The following is a 16,004-nucleotide window of genomic DNA, read 5'->3' as shown; positions in this document are numbered from 1 at the left end:
TACACTATACTCTGACATACGCCACTGTAGCAGTACACTATACTCTGACATACGCCACTGTAGCAGTACACTATACTCTGACATACGCCACTGTAGCAGTACACTATACTCTGACATATGCCACTGTAGCAGTACACTATACTCTGACATATGCCACTGTAGCAACACACTATACTCTGACATACGCCACTGTAGCAGTACATTATACTTTGACATATGCCACTGTAGCAGTACATTATACTCTGACATACGCCACTGTAGCAGTACACTATACTCTGACATACGCCACTGTAGCAGTACACTATACTCTGACATACACCACTGTAGCAGTACACTATACTTACCTTAGTAAAAAGAAAGAAGTAGACAGTAAAATGCTGCAGAGCTTTTCTAGCAAACTCTAACTATAATAACAGTATTAGCCATAATAATAATAACAAGAGAGGTAAGACTGCAGCATATAACTAGCATTTTTGAGATAGTTCCAGAGTGCTTCTGTCTTTAAGCTCTTGATAAGAATTATAGCAAAAATATAAAGCTTTTGCTAGCTTGGATTATGATTCCAAAAAGTTCTTACACACTAACTTGTAAGTTAAAGAAATGAATTGCAAGGCTTTATACATACCATCATTGCACATGTATAGGTGCCTAAGAGTGAGACTCAAATCTTTTGAGTTTAATTTTAACTGGTAGAGCAATTTCTACTGTCCCCAGTGGTAGTAAAAACTTTGGTTTCTCAAGTGTTATTCGTGCTTCTGCCATGGATTAAATATATGCAGCAGTTAAGTACATTTCATAAAACCTGTTTAGCAAAAAACTGTGCACGATTTTATAAGCAGATGCAAATTACAATAAATTGTTTAAAATTGAAAATTATAGCAGTCGGGTTTATAGGTCTTTGAGACATCTTTTGTCTTAAAATTTATGTTTTCATAATTGCACACTCTGATTTCTATAACATATCTATATAGTAACTTGTTTAAAGACCTGAATTTAATCAGCCAATAAAATGGTGTTCTTTTTTCAAGACAGACAATTGGTTCATTTTTATATAACACTATTGCGTGAACACACAAATGGACATCTAGAATTGTGCTAAAAAATTTTATTAGTCAAAGATGTATGTACAAGCCAGGATGAATATGTACATATATTGCAGCAGATTAGAGAATAAATGCTATTGTAGGCAACTTCTGGCTTTTTAAGCATCTTTAGCTTTTTTGACTTTGACGATACTAAACACGCAGTACAACAATAGCTTTTTAAGGGCAGCATCACAGAAACAGTTGCTGTGTAAGTTGCTAGCCTTGGGCTCGATAAGCAGTCATAGTCTATTAGTCTAAAACACCTGACTTGCGACCAACCGGTAGGAGTTCAATTCTCAGAAAAGCTCTCGAGTGGTGACAAGAATGACATCCAACCCTAATCACTCTCCGCAACTGGACATGTCTCCCGCCAACTAGGTTCCAAACCCATCAAACTCAAACATGCTCAGGGAAGATCACAGAGACATAGCGTATTCAACAAAAAAACACACACAGCATATGCTTGCAGAAAGACAAGCAGACATACTCCATGTTCAAGGGATTGCCCATCACGCCTGACACAGCTGCAGATTTCATGTTTTGTTGTTGTTGTTTGGTGTTGATGAGCGGAGCTGAGTTGGTCTGTCTGACCTGGTTATTAGTTCAATTGTGACAACTCATGCATTAGTTCGGCCTGACTCCGGTCAGCGTTACGGCTGACTGTTAAGTCTCAGACTTTGAACAAGCTCAGGCATTTCCCACGATTGACTCATCTCCCTCAGGACTAGTAATACGTTTGACTTTTCCAATTGCCCTCCGTTTATCAGTCTTGCATCTTGCTTGGAGCAAAATGGTTGAAATGTAAAGCGCTGTAAGTTTATTCTCTAGGTTAAGTTAAATCAATGAGGCTTGCAAGCTTGGGAATAAGTAATGAGTGTGCTCATACAGCCCGGCTGACAACAAGCACAGGTTACGCGGGTCGCGGCCCCGACATTAGACTCTTAAATTATTAATAACTTTATAGCACCGGTTACTTTACCGATAGTCACATTACTCTGCCATTGCTGCAACAGCTAGTCAAAAGCAAAAACTTAAGGACCATTCTATGTTTATTGTATTGTTTTTAATCAACTTTGAGTAATTAAAAGCTATAGATAACATGAATAATAATACATAAAGTTTATACAAATGTGTGATAAGGTAACGTGATGCAAAGCTGTGTTTACTTTTTAACGTGTGAGCTAAACAGAGCTAGTCTAACATTTTTATCTCAATGATAACGGATGACATGTCAGAGTTGTGTGTTTAGCATGTGTATGTATGACTTTTATTTGCATTAATAATCATTACCAAAATGGTGTTTTCCGTAACGACCAAAACAAAAATGACAAGACAGAAAACGAGAGTGATTGAGAGAGCTGAACAAACGCTCTTTAAAAGTTGGTAATCTAATAATATTGCGGAGGAATTGAGAACATAACATAATAAATAAATATTGCAAAAGGCAATTTTAATAGGATTCACTGAACTTTAATAAGCATTCAAACTGCAAACATATTTTTCGCCGTTTCCTCTCCTAATACATCTGTTACCAATATGCTTGGAGCTTGGGTATTGCTGTCAGCTCTTTGACATTTTACTTCTAGCCCGCGACATTGAGTGTATTAGTGATAACGCAAGACAATGTGAATACATAATGAGTTCCCATGCAAAGAAGTGAAAGACAGGTTATTGATTTGTAATATAAAGATGATTTGGTTCTTTGTTGAGGTAGCCAGGCTAAGAGAAGATGCTGGAGCCATTGTTACCAAGAACAATGCCATGCCTTTACCTAACAGATTAGTTGTGACAGGTGTAAAAGCGTGTCGCTGTCGAGACCCAATGAAGTCAGCCACCAAAGAAACATGACTTAGATAAAGGCTTGTTGGTTTGTTGAATGTGCTTCCAGCTACATGTCAAAATTTAAAAGAATAGCAGAAAATAAGTTTTTTGTTTAGGTCTTTGATTGGCTTCCAAGTTATTTCTTTTTAAAAATTGATTCACGTTATACATAAACCAAGTTTTATATAACTGTATAAATGTTCACTTAACGTGTGTTTAAAGTTTTCTGCAAAATAAATACATATAAACACATTCAGTCTAACTGTTAGATGTGTCTGACATGCAAACAAAAGTTTAAAAGAACACATTAAAAAGCACTTAATCTTCGACACTCCGACACTTGACAGCCAACTTTTAGCTGTCTTAAAACAAGATATTTAGAGGTCTACCGGTAGTCAATAGAGACATAGGTTTAGAGTCGGGTGTCAACTTATCAAGTCACAGTATGGTTAGAGACCAGCTTGATGACCAAATATTGATTTTGTGACTTCTTGAATTATTGATAGGCTGGATTTATTATAGCAAATATTGAAGTGATATAAAGAGAAACTTTCAGCATAGGCGGTCTGCGATCTTGAGCAAACATCTTTTCATGCCACTGACTCTCTCACTGTCGAGGTTGGTAAAACATATGTCCGAGTGCGCACTAGCTGCTCGGATGGCATGTTCCACCATCTGCATATTTATGAGCAACTGTCTTTGACCCGCTACGCATATGTGTACTCATACAATGTTGCAAACACATCCTACACAACTAAATACTAGCAACCTGGAATACTAATGACTTCTCCCTTGGTGGTCTCTCGCATATTTTTCTTCATTTGGAATGAAGCCAGTAGGCTAGAAAGACTCTTAGTGAATGTCGAATAAGCTGATACATGATTGACAGTTAAAAGTTTGCAAGCACAGCTTGTGGTCTGATCATTAAGAATGAGAATTAAGTTTTCATTTTATAAATCCTACTTGATGCAGTTTTCTTTTCGAGTAATTTGAATATGACATCTGCAAGAATCGTTGCATTTACTGCTCATCTGTATCCATCTCCTTGAAAGATTTTGCATTTCATAGCCGAAACATCTGTTTTAGTTTAGAAATATGCATTTATTGATAGCATAGTTTTGTATAGTTCATTGATAGTCAAGAGGACTAGTCTTTTCTTCCTCTTTTCACAGAGAGGTAAACCTAACTCATGTATTTGTAAGTATGAACGGGTAAGACTGCTGAGAAGTATCAATGCCAAGACAAGGTCAACGCTGGCTGACATATGTTGGATAGATCAATTTAGAAGTATCAAAAGTTCCTCATACAGTACTGTTCTTTATAAAAGTAATGAACAATTTGTCATTTCAACTCGTGAGATCTGTAACAAGCACCACATTAATCTATACCTAATTGTCAGTGGCTAGAGACACAATTTGAAATCACCTATCCGATATAATTTATTACGGAATTTTAATGGGAATATTTTGGTTTTGTTTAGATCTTCTGCAGCGATTAAGGTTGTCGATAATTTATTTGTCACGAATGCATTCGTAGCTTACAGCTGGTTAGTTAGTTCATTTCTTTCTAAGATAAAATAGGTAAGTCGAAGTCTTTGCTGACTTTCCCACAGTTTTTAATGACACGGAAGGCTTTTAAGAGCCGCCAAGTAGTGACAGGTGCTTGTCTTGCATGACTTAATTAATGAAAAAAGCGCTAATCCTTTTAAAAGAATGGAACTTTGTTTTCCAATGAAATACAGTCAGTAGCCTCATCTTGTATCATCAGAGTTAAGATGTTTTTGATACACAAAGTATTGGTTGTCCACGTGCCGTGTGCACTGCCTATTGTCTCTGTGGTTCCTTTCTGTGTTTGTTCATCTCGCTGATTGACTGTTGATACCTCAGGGAATGGCATTAACAAATGGGGCAGGTGCAAAGTGACTCTTCATTCCTTCTATAATACAATGTCAGTCTTAAGGAGCCCCTTAGCTTTGTATGCTGGGCCTGCTGGTGACACTTTATTATTGCGTTTTCTTCCAGAGTTTTACTGCATCGGCTTCTCTCTAGCAAGGCTATGCAGCTATATATATTCATGTAAAAGTAATATAGCTAATTGAGAAGCAAGCGCTTCCTACTGACACCAAGTTGCAGTGTAAAATGTTACAAAACCCTGACTCTCACCTCAAGCGGTAGATACAGTTCTTGAGAGTTTGTTGTAACAACCAACTACAATTTGTCAATGTTTTTAAGTTTGCAAGGACCAGGCCAAATGCTTTAGGCAAATTGTTAAAATTAGCTGTCTTCAGTTGTTAGGATATGGTAACAGAGAGTTGAACGGGCACAGCAATCTTTTTATGCAAAATGGTTTAAGTGGATCAGCACAAAGTTTTAATATATTTGATATAGTTTTTGTGGTAGAAAAACCTTTTTGGTGAAAACACCAGAAACATAAAATATATGTGTATTAAATTATAAATATGTTTTAACAGTTGATTTCCTTAAAGCCTGTTGCAACGGCAGCCATATTCTAAAGCTGACCAACAACTTGGAAACTTTATAAGAACTACACATAAGTTAGCTATAGGCAAGTCTATTGAAAACTTGAAAACTTTTCTTGTTGTTAAACTTAAGCACTTGTCTCTAGAATGAGCTAATAAAACATTAAAAACTGAAAGCCTATCATGTTCTTTGACTAGGCATGTCAGGGGGCATGTCAGTGGGCATGTCAGTGGGCATGTCAGTGGGCATGTCAGCGGGCAGTCATTACAAATCTTAAGATGACTAACTGTATGAATGTTTCCTTGAATATTCAACAAATGGCAAGATAATCTGGAAAAATGGGTTTCTAAAAGATAAAGAATTTTGAAAACACAAAATTCTATTTCTAATTTCTGTTTAAAAAAACAACTATTCACCGCGCACATTTTTATAATATTGGGCACGATTTGGCTGTTGGTTTTTCTATATACAATTTAGTTCATTTTAGTATGACAAAAAATTTAATGGGTTGGAAGTTGAATAGATCTACCAGTTTTATCTACCAGTTTCTATTTGATATGCGGCATAATTAAGCATGAAATACATATTTGCCGCAGTTTTAATGATCTGTTTAGACCATAGCGAGCGATTGCTTCCTATGAGATAACGCTCCGAGCTCTAGTTTACATCTCCAATGGCCAAAGGCTAAAGAACTCTACAGTTTTCCCACACAAACCAGCTTAATGCTTGAGTATTCCTATCAACAACGGAAATGGCAGCTTTTATGAAAAGTTTCAATCTGCAAGCAATATCCTGTTTAGCCGCTGCTGTTGTTCAATGAGCCAGGTTGATTGTACCTCAAGTGGCACACGACGTAATTTTATCTAAGCACCGAGCAGGGCGACTAAATGCCTTTTTACGGTCTCTCCTTGATATATTTGTAGAGTGATAAGCATTTCAATTTGATCGGCCTGCAGCTGCCATGTATCTATCTAAAGGCTTGTGTACCGAGCTCGCGCGCGTCTGCATACAATGGTCTCTCTGATTGGTCAAGCCAGTCTTACCTGTGACAATTAGTCGTGTGCCCTTTATTGATTCAGAATAAGGGAAGATAAAGAGAGGCCATACAAGGCTGGTTTTGCACGCCTCATGCCTCACCGACTCGTATTGTATCGTTGCGACGTGACGGGCTTCACAGTTTGCATATCAGTGTGAGACCGTACAACTGGTGTGTCACACCGCCTTCTTCTTATATCTCTTTGCTGCACTTATTGCAAACTGATACTGATCTCTGTTGTCAAATCTAAGGAATTTGTGAAAATTCTCTACCTTCAGTCGTTTATCTTCGTGGGATATATTCTCTTGTGCGGATCAGTTTTTGCTATTTGATAAATATTCATTTAAAAAGTACGAAGAAGATAATACAACACAGATATACTAGTGCTGGCACAGGTATGTTTATTAAATACTCATATTAGGTATCAGCTAAAATTCGAAAAAACTTAAGGCGATTACTTTTTTTTGTTTGGCCACCAAAGCATGAAGTTATTTTCAAATAGCATTGCTTACACATACATTCTGTGTTTTTAAAATTGAAAAAAAAAATTGACCCAGGTAGGTACTGAACTCCCGACTTTTTGAGGTTACATCTTAAATTTACTTCTTTCTATCACTCACATCACCTTCAAAAAGTATTTGACCCAGGCAGGTATTGAACTCCAAAGTTCTCAAGGTTACGTCTAAAATTTACGCATTTCTATTGCTCACTTTACTTTCAAAAGTGCCTCACTACAGCTTTTCTCTATTTTTTGCTATTTTATAGCAACCTTGACCTCTGCCCTCATGTCTAATAACAGTCCTGTTGTATTGCAGATAGATTCATTATAACCCTTGGATATATTATGGAACCTTAGGTAAGTCTTTCACGATTGCTCAACATGACACCATTACACTTTATATTATCTATAACTCTTCAACTATAGCGGCCAATTTATTTTTATTATTACAAACTTTAGGCAGAAACAAAAGCAAGTCTAGTAAGCATTAGTGCAATACTCAAAGGCTTATCACAATGAGGGCCATTATGAATCATATCTCATCCACAGCTGCCTTCACACATTTGTGTAAGCTGAGCTCACTGTACAAGAAGGGTAGTGTGTTTGCTACTGCAGCCATACTGCTCTGCTTGTGCCCGTGTTTACCCAGGCCTACAAGCGCAGTGAACGTCCCTTTTCCATTATATGAAACATTGTTTGAAAAAATATATGTTATCTACGTCTATGGCTGGAATCTCAGCTAAGCTTTCATGTCTCAGCATCTGATTCGGTATTTATGTCTATGGCATGATTAACAACTTAAATTTCACAGATCAGGATTTGATTTTATATCTATGTCTATGGCTTAAGTTGCATCTTACTCAAATCGACATTCGATTCCATATCTATGTCAATTGCTTGGCTTGCCGCTAAACTCACCCAGTTCAGCATTGGCTTGTATGTCTATGGCTTGAGGCATAGCTAAACACTCATAGTTGGTGATAGACATAGTTACTCAATTCATTCAGAAACCCATTTTTAAAGAGATCGAGACCAGGTTACATGCTCCATTAACTGTATTAATGCTTGCTAACCTGACTGATCTATCGTGTGAAACTGTGTTATGATTGTATCATCATTTTCGCGAGTGAACTATCAAAAGATTCTATCTATAAGTTTGTAACTCTTGTCGGTACATCATAACTCTCTAGTAACAACTTTGGAAACGATCGAAAAACTTAATGGTGTCATCAGGAAATCACGAGAACGATGAGTGAATACTCATAAGAACAGGATGTGGTCAGATGAGAGATTTATGTGCATAAACCGAACCGGTGTGCTGCTCGTTTCCTTCGAGTGACTTAAGGCACAGGAACACTTGTTGATAAAAGATTCATAGTTTGGTTGAGTGCGAAGCTATGATTTATAGTACTGAATTTCGCAAACAAGTTTCCTCAAAAGTCTTTAAGATGTCAAACTCACTAAGAGGTTGTTGATAGATGAAGGCCTAACGAAAGTGGGTTCCCTCAGTTTGGTCAAATCAGTGTTCAAACACGGAGATAGATATCTAAATATGGTGGTTGCGTGGCCAAACTCAGTGACAGTGCTCACCTTCTATCTATGACACTAGATACGACAACTGTTAGACTCGTAAGCTTTTTAAAAGAAAATGTTATCTTTCTTTTTAGCAGCGTTAACAGAAGCTGCTCAGCTTTTAGGACTGCGGTAGGAACTGACTAGCAGATTTCTACTATTTTTCATCTTGAAAATTGAACATATAATGCTTAGTAAAAGTTAAGATTATAATTTGGCAATGACAAAATCTGACAACATTGAACAGGTGGGTATACTAATATTGCCTTTCAGCACTAACCATTAACTCACTGTGCCAGATAGTTCAGCAATTAGCAAACTCATTCAGCCGGCGAGCTTCGCCGTCTAGTTTAACCGAATAAAGTATATTTATCTTTAAAACATTGACCTTACAGCTAACAGTTCATCTTTTCCATTTTGTGATTTTTCTTAAAACTCTTCATAAAACTTGGATGAACATTAAATATATGATCTTTCACATATTTGTGCCTCAAACCTTGGGAAAGATTTCTCAATTGAAACACTTCAGCAAGCAATTTTGCACGCTGTCGCTGTCTTGTCTATTACATGATTTCGTTAATTTGATAATTTTGGGTTTGTTGAGCGATTCTTGCAACCAGTTGAAATATAATAGCGAGATTTTACGCCTGACATAGTAGAAATGGGATAGTTGTTATCTGTGAACCCTTCTATTTGTTTTGGTAACCAACATGCCCCTCTCATCATCATAAATACATAGACACGATGTCTTTCATGAATTCTTGATTTAAAAAGTATAAAGCTGGCAAAAGTAAACCAAGATCTGGTGCCGTTGTGTTAGTAATTTATCTTCTAATATCATGAGCTTTAGCTTCAGCAGTTTGGTCAACCACGTAAAAACAATTCTAACAATAACGCAGATAAAGATTATGAAGCCGTTCATCGCAGGTAATATGCAGGTATAAACCTGCGAAGCAATGGTATCTCATGGCATTCACACTGCCAAGTACTCAAGCAAATGAAAACTGACTGTTCATTGATTTCAATTCAGCATCTGACTCGTTTCAAATCAATATCTTAGAAAGTGAGGGCAACCTTACGTTTCTCTTATTCTAATCCAATCGTGTGTCAAATGCTGTTCTATTCTGACATACTAACTACAAATAGTTGAACACGCTGGCACACACATACAATGAGAGTACTGTACTATTATTACAGCTGTTTTTTGGAAGATATTTGAAGCAGCTTCAATATTTTCAAACATATATTTGGTTGCAAAGCTTGCTAGCAAAACCTCTCTGAACACACAGTTTTTGGGAAATAGTGGGAATAGTGTGAAATAATGGTTAGAAATACACAAGAAGTCAAGATTGTGGTTAAAAAGAGGTAGTCCTACTAATTTTAATCAAAACTTTATGTTAGTATAGACTGTTCCAAAGTGTTTTGATCAACCTTGTTGAAGTTTGGTGAATTAGGCTGTTGTAGTATAGGGATTGAAGGTTCAAGACCTAATTTTGAACAGATTTTTTCTAGTTACTCTTTATGCTTTCATTTGTTTACCAAGACTTCGTAGTTAATATTAGTATTGTTCATTTTCTTTCTAAATTTAATTGTAATTGTTCATCAGTTAATATGCAGGTAATTCCTTTCCTTCATATTAATATTTTTATTGCACTTAACAACCAGCTGACAAGTTCATGTTATCGTTGGTAACCTAATTGTTGGTAGACATGCAAATATAACCTTGGTTTCTGTTGTATGTCTGCCAAAAATATGTTGCTATTTCTGATGATATTCTAGCTGCTATGAAACAGAACAGCTTTTCTATTTTTGCCTTCTCACACGTGGCTCATTTCAATTGCCTATGATCTCTTTTCTCGCTATCCCCCAGCTGGTGTTGACATTTCATCCAAATGCCACTCTACGTGACTCCAATAATTCCAAATGGAAATAAACTGCTGCGCTCACTGTATTAGCAAGTACAATATCCGCTGCATTATTAATGACAAAGATTCAAGCGCAAGATACTAGTGCAAAAACAATGTTAGTTCAGAGAATAGAGTTGACTCGCATTCAAATGTATCTCTATTTGCATTGGCGCTTCATAGAAATGTGCCTAAATTAAAATATTTTGTTTGTAACGATCTATCTTTGAGAAAATATTGTCATGTGGTCAGAGTTCTAGGGACGATGTCGCTTCTTCAAGCGTTATGATAATCATCATTCGATAATTGTTTGTTTGCGTTAGATATATCAACGTACGTTGTATTGTCGGCCATTGTTTGCCTACAGGTTCGCTCTATTCACCGTACCCTTCACACTTGACAATTGAAGAAGAGAAAATGAAAATGAAGGACTGGTGGCTGGTGTATCTTTTGCTACTATCTAGCGGTGAGCTGAGTCTTTTCTTTAAGAGCGACTAAATGGGCGACTGGCTGATGAATGAGCGTTCAAGTGATTAAGACAATAAAAGGAGTCATGTTTGTTTGCTTTTCGACTCTCTTGTGTGTCTCCAACGCATGTTCAGTAATGGCTAGACACTGTTCATGCTTACAAACACTATAGCATCCGCTAAGGTGTAAACATTACGCTGCTAATGATTGGAGCATGCCTTATTTTATCCTGTTACGTTTCATGTACACATTGGTAACAGTAATAAATAACTATAGCTTTTGCCTAAATTTTACTAGTTGTATGATAAAGTCACTGTTTACAAGCCAAATACACAGGAAACTGGCTGAACATATGTAAAAATTGGCATAAAAAAACACAATATTCAAACGCAAACCTGCAGTTTTTTAAAATCTATCCCGCCTTACCAATGCAGACTATGACAGGGTAAGTTTTGGGTTACAAGTTGTCTAATGTAAACTAGGCTTTACTGTTGACAACCAAGTGCAGGCTTTATTACAAATGTATACATAAACTTACCAAGCTTTAGCTATGATTTTGAATTGAACGAATTACATTAATTGAATTTCAAATGAGCGAGTACTCCTGACAAGGTAAGAACATGCTCATTGAAACACATTTAAGGAAAGTTGTCAGTGAAATAGATTGACTTACTGTATACCTTTCTGTTACTAATAATGTAATCATTAAACTATTTAAACATGTGTGCCTCATGAAAAAAATGTACCAAAAGTTCTTTTGCTTGTTGTTTGGAGTGCCATACTTCTCGAAAAGGCAGTAAAAAATTTCCAGAACACGAAATTAAATGAACAATCACAAAGCTGCGTAATAAAATATTACAAACTAATATTATAGATACAATAAATTGTTACTACATTTTATAACTGCCAGGAATTGAAGTAGAGTGAAATGTAATAGTTTATCATTGTATAACTTCATTTTTTCGATACGCTGTTAAATTTTAATAAAATATTTTTGTAGTTACAATTGGCTTAAAACTTATAAAAAATGTTTATTTTTCAGCACGTTGATAAACTTTTAGTGTAAGTTTTATTGTAATTGTAACCAATTAACTAAGTTTTTCTAAAAATTAACCAATCAGTGCACTAGATGCCTAGCGAGTTGTACTCTAATCTTCTTCTGCTAGAAGTAGAACAAGTTGGAGGAGCAAAACTCGTTTAGGTTCCCCTGAACAATGCCTTCCTGAAAAGTATTCTTGAATTCGCAACGACATTCATACCTTTAGATAAAAAAGATGGAAGCAATTCTGTTAAAATTTAAGGCCGTAAGAATGGATTTCAGTTGTAGCTCATAAATAATTAAAAGCGTAAAAAATGGTAATCAAGACCAGCATGTCAGCACTTACTATGCGCTGCTGCCGTTGAAATATTGATTAAAACCTGTTCAATACCAGTAGATATTGATCAAGGTTACCATGAAGTTTTTTTTGTTGAGTTTTTCTGCTTTATAAAGGAATAGGCATTTCCTATATTTGAGGCCATGATCTATTGAAACAACCCAAATAGTGATGCAGAGATCATCTGGTCTGAACTAACTCCTATCAATTACAAAATACAGATTAGTCTCCTCTGATTTCCTCAAATAATAGTCTCCTCTGATTTCCTCAAATAAGATGTTTGTACAAAAATGAAAAAGTGACTTTGAAATCTGAAGGTTGATATGTGATTTCTCCAACTTGAAATAATGTGCATGCATAAGTGTGTGCATCTGTGTATTGTTTATTTTTGATGCATATTTTTGATATACATATGTGCGCATAGATTGGTTTTTTTTTAAATGTTTATACACAAAAATCTTTAATGATTTCATTGCTGAATTCTTCTTAACTCGAATTAAAATTTATATATTTGATAGATGCATTTATTTTTGCAAACAAGGATGTTTATAAAATTTGAAACAAATTTAAAAAAGTTGCCTATTTAAAGCTGTAAATCTATAAACTTGATGACATTTGATAGCAGATTTACAAGCTCTAAATCCACAATCTAACATATATAATATATACAGTGTACATATGTATTTATGTACATTGTGTAAATACATAAATGAAAGTTAACCAAAACTTTACATTTAAATGTTCGACATGAATAACGAACTACAGAACACGCAGTGTTATAGCTCCCTAACACGTCAAGCATAACCAATCTACCATACATACATGTACATGTACATTATGCAGCTTTTAGTTAACTAAAATTGCTTGACTTAATATTGATATTAGCAAAGAAGTAAATGGAACCTGTAAATTATTGTTTTTTAAACAATAAAAATAAGAGCTATCATCTAAAAGGTCATGCATCAGCCTGTAGGTACTTCTATCGCTGCCATGGTTAGAACCTTATTCCAAAACTTTTATCTTTCATACCACTTTATTTCATCCCTAAACTGGCCGACATAGCAAAGAGCACTGCAAGCTCTCTGCGGTACTTCTATGGCCTATTACTTCAGTTCGTCTGCTTGGTCTCTTACTTGCCAACTCATATCTGACTTAATAATCACTCCAAGCTTCGATCTCAATATTAAAACATTAATTTTCTAGCGTGCTTTACGGCTTGCCAAGGCTATTAGTTGATGATACCTTATTGTTCTGGGTACTCAGGTTATTAATCCGATAGAGATAAGTGTACGGCTAGCGAGTGCTTGCAACAGATGGTTCTATGACATGTTCAGAAATACTCAGAAAATGCGTGGGATACTCTCAATTAGAAATATACTTAAGTTCTGACTAGACTGAGTTGTGTAACAGCTATAAGATCAGTGACAGTTTGAATAGCTACAAATTATAATATTATCATGAACTTGAAATAGGATCGAGACTTTATGGGAAAACCTGCAAAGATAACTCTTTTGGAAAACTGTATTGAAAATTTGGTGGATGAACCAGTATTTGAATGCTAACCTTGAAAATCTATTTGACTATTTGATAACCTTTTAGTTAAATATTGTATTACTTGTAATAACCTTTTAGTTAATGAAATTACTTAATCTCAATTTTTTTTCTTCAAATTTTCAAATTTAAAATTGTATATCGTATAGGTTTAGTTGAAATAAAATGATTAGGCAGCATGCTTGCTACCAATTCTCAACCATGATATAGTCAGCTTTGTAGCCAAAGCTGATATTGTACCAATGCAATGTCTTTCTTCTGTCTAGCAAGTGTTATTTATTTTCATTTTGTCCTTCGAAGCGGGTTACCATTTTCTAATTTGTGTATTTTACTAAACAAACTATAACTATAGCTGTTCCATTTTACGGTCGTAATTTTTTAGTCCAAGTTTGGCCGAATAATCTAAAAACTGATTTTTTTTCTTTGCATTATGGGAAACTATTCAATAAATTGTTTGCTATAGTTGCTGCGCAGCTGACTAAAATTTCTTATATAACTTGATTAATCAGTGAGCTAGAGGCTTAGCGAGTTTCACACCAACCTTCTTCTGCTGTACATAGAGGAAGTTAAGTGAGAGATACTCACTCATGTTTAGTTAAAATGGTATTAATAGCCTAGTTAATCCTAAACAAATTTGACCACATTACAGCGCTAATTTCCTATACTTTTAAGTAGGAATTAACCAATCATATTCTTAAATTTCAAATTATGTGAACACATTCAGCCTAGCACAACTTTATAAAAATTCAGTTGTTTGTCTTTAATAGGCTATTATAAACATAAATTACTGATTATCATATCATGGTAGCTATGATTCTCAAATTGCAAATGTTCTGCCATTTTACTTCAGTATTCAGTGAAATAGGATCAGAGAACTCTATTTGGCAAGGCAAGTATGTAGGATTTAAGTAACAAAGCTTTAGCCTAGTCTTTTCTGCCTACTTCCTTCAACAAACATAAATATAGTGACTAACCTAGAGGTGTGACAAAAGTGGCAAACATAAAGTTTTTAGCTTTTTGTAGATAAAGCAATTGATTACAAGCAATTAAGTTATTAATAGTTACAACACATTCCTGATTATATATATCCAATTAACGTTATAGAACATCGTTATGCAAATAGAGGTTTTTTAAAGCACATAAGCTTTTTTACTTTTTTTTTGGTTTTTGTCTCATGATCTACTTTATTTCAAACGACATTGACCGGTGTAAGTGAAGTCTATATTTTTCTATCTGATGAACTTATCTTTCTTAATATCTTTCTAAAATGTTTGTTTATTTTTCACAGTTATGTTTAAAATAACTGATGAACAGAACTATTTTTTTATTAAACTTGACCTTATGTCTGCAAATTCAAAGAGTTGGTACAATGTGTTTACAGTTGAAGCTAACAACTGGCCTGAGTACTACGGACCATCGAGCACCACCATCTCGGAGGCAGCACCGATAGGTAAGGTAGACTGCTGCTATTATTGACTCTTGCTTTGAACGCCATCATGGTGCCTCAGTACAGGAGGATAAAAATCATGTATTTTTTCTATTATCATGCCAATAACAAAAATGAGCAGTTAAGTTTCGTTGAATCAAGATTTTTTTTAAATAACTTAAATGTGAGCTGAAATACGCTCAGTTCGACTCAAAGTATGTTTCTCGTAGTAGAACTTCAGTGAGTCTATAATAATCTTGCTAATCTTGCCAAACTAAACCCTAAGGATAAGGTAGTTTCTAATGTATCATAAAGACATTCACAATATGTTGCTTTTTTGACATCATCTTTGACATCATCTTTGACCTTTTATAAAGCTTACAAGTTCTACTTGCTGATTGCAATCTGAACGATCTCATCATAAAACTATGTGAGATATTAATAGAAGTCTATCAGCACTTTAAAATAATGCTACTATATTACTTAAATACGTACTTCTGAAGCAAGACTTTTAGGTATGTTCTGCAAATTTTATTAGTTTTTTATGTTATATATTTGTACATGACAATAAATAAAAAGTCGTGACTGTTTTAATTTTTGAGGGAAAACAACTACAGGTCAGAGATAAAAACTTAAAGTTATAACCGGTATTTTGTAAATGATCAATTTTGCCGGCATTTGCCATCTTAGTTTCTTAACGTTGAAGGTTAGCATACTTTCTTATAAAAGTATTTTGTAAATGATCAATTTTGCTGATATCTGCCATCTTAGGTTCTTAACATTGAA

General features: G+C 35.1%; 1 protein-coding gene across 1 annotated transcript in view; it reads left to right on the top strand.

Moving 5' to 3' along the window:
• Positions 1–6,597: 6,597 nt before the first annotated feature.
• LOC137395226 (cadherin-23-like) overlaps positions 6,598–16,004 on the top strand; it is a 34,522-nt gene continuing 25,115 nt past the window's right edge. The window contains exons 1-4 of the mRNA XM_068082073.1: positions 6,598–6,817; positions 7,238–7,278; positions 10,765–10,863; positions 15,174–15,242. Of these exons, the coding sequence (XP_067938174.1) occupies positions 10,815–10,863; positions 15,174–15,242 (118 nt within the window). The 5' untranslated portion in view covers positions 6,598–6,817; positions 7,238–7,278; positions 10,765–10,814. The remainder of the gene's footprint in view (positions 6,818–7,237; positions 7,279–10,764; positions 10,864–15,173; positions 15,243–16,004) is intronic.

This window comes from Watersipora subatra, chromosome 4, assembly GCF_963576615.1.
Source record: "Watersipora subatra chromosome 4, tzWatSuba1.1, whole genome shotgun sequence".
Lineage (NCBI taxonomy): Eukaryota > Metazoa > Bryozoa > Gymnolaemata > Cheilostomatida > Watersiporidae > Watersipora > Watersipora subatra.
This window is presented reverse-complemented; position numbering and strand designations above follow the sequence as displayed.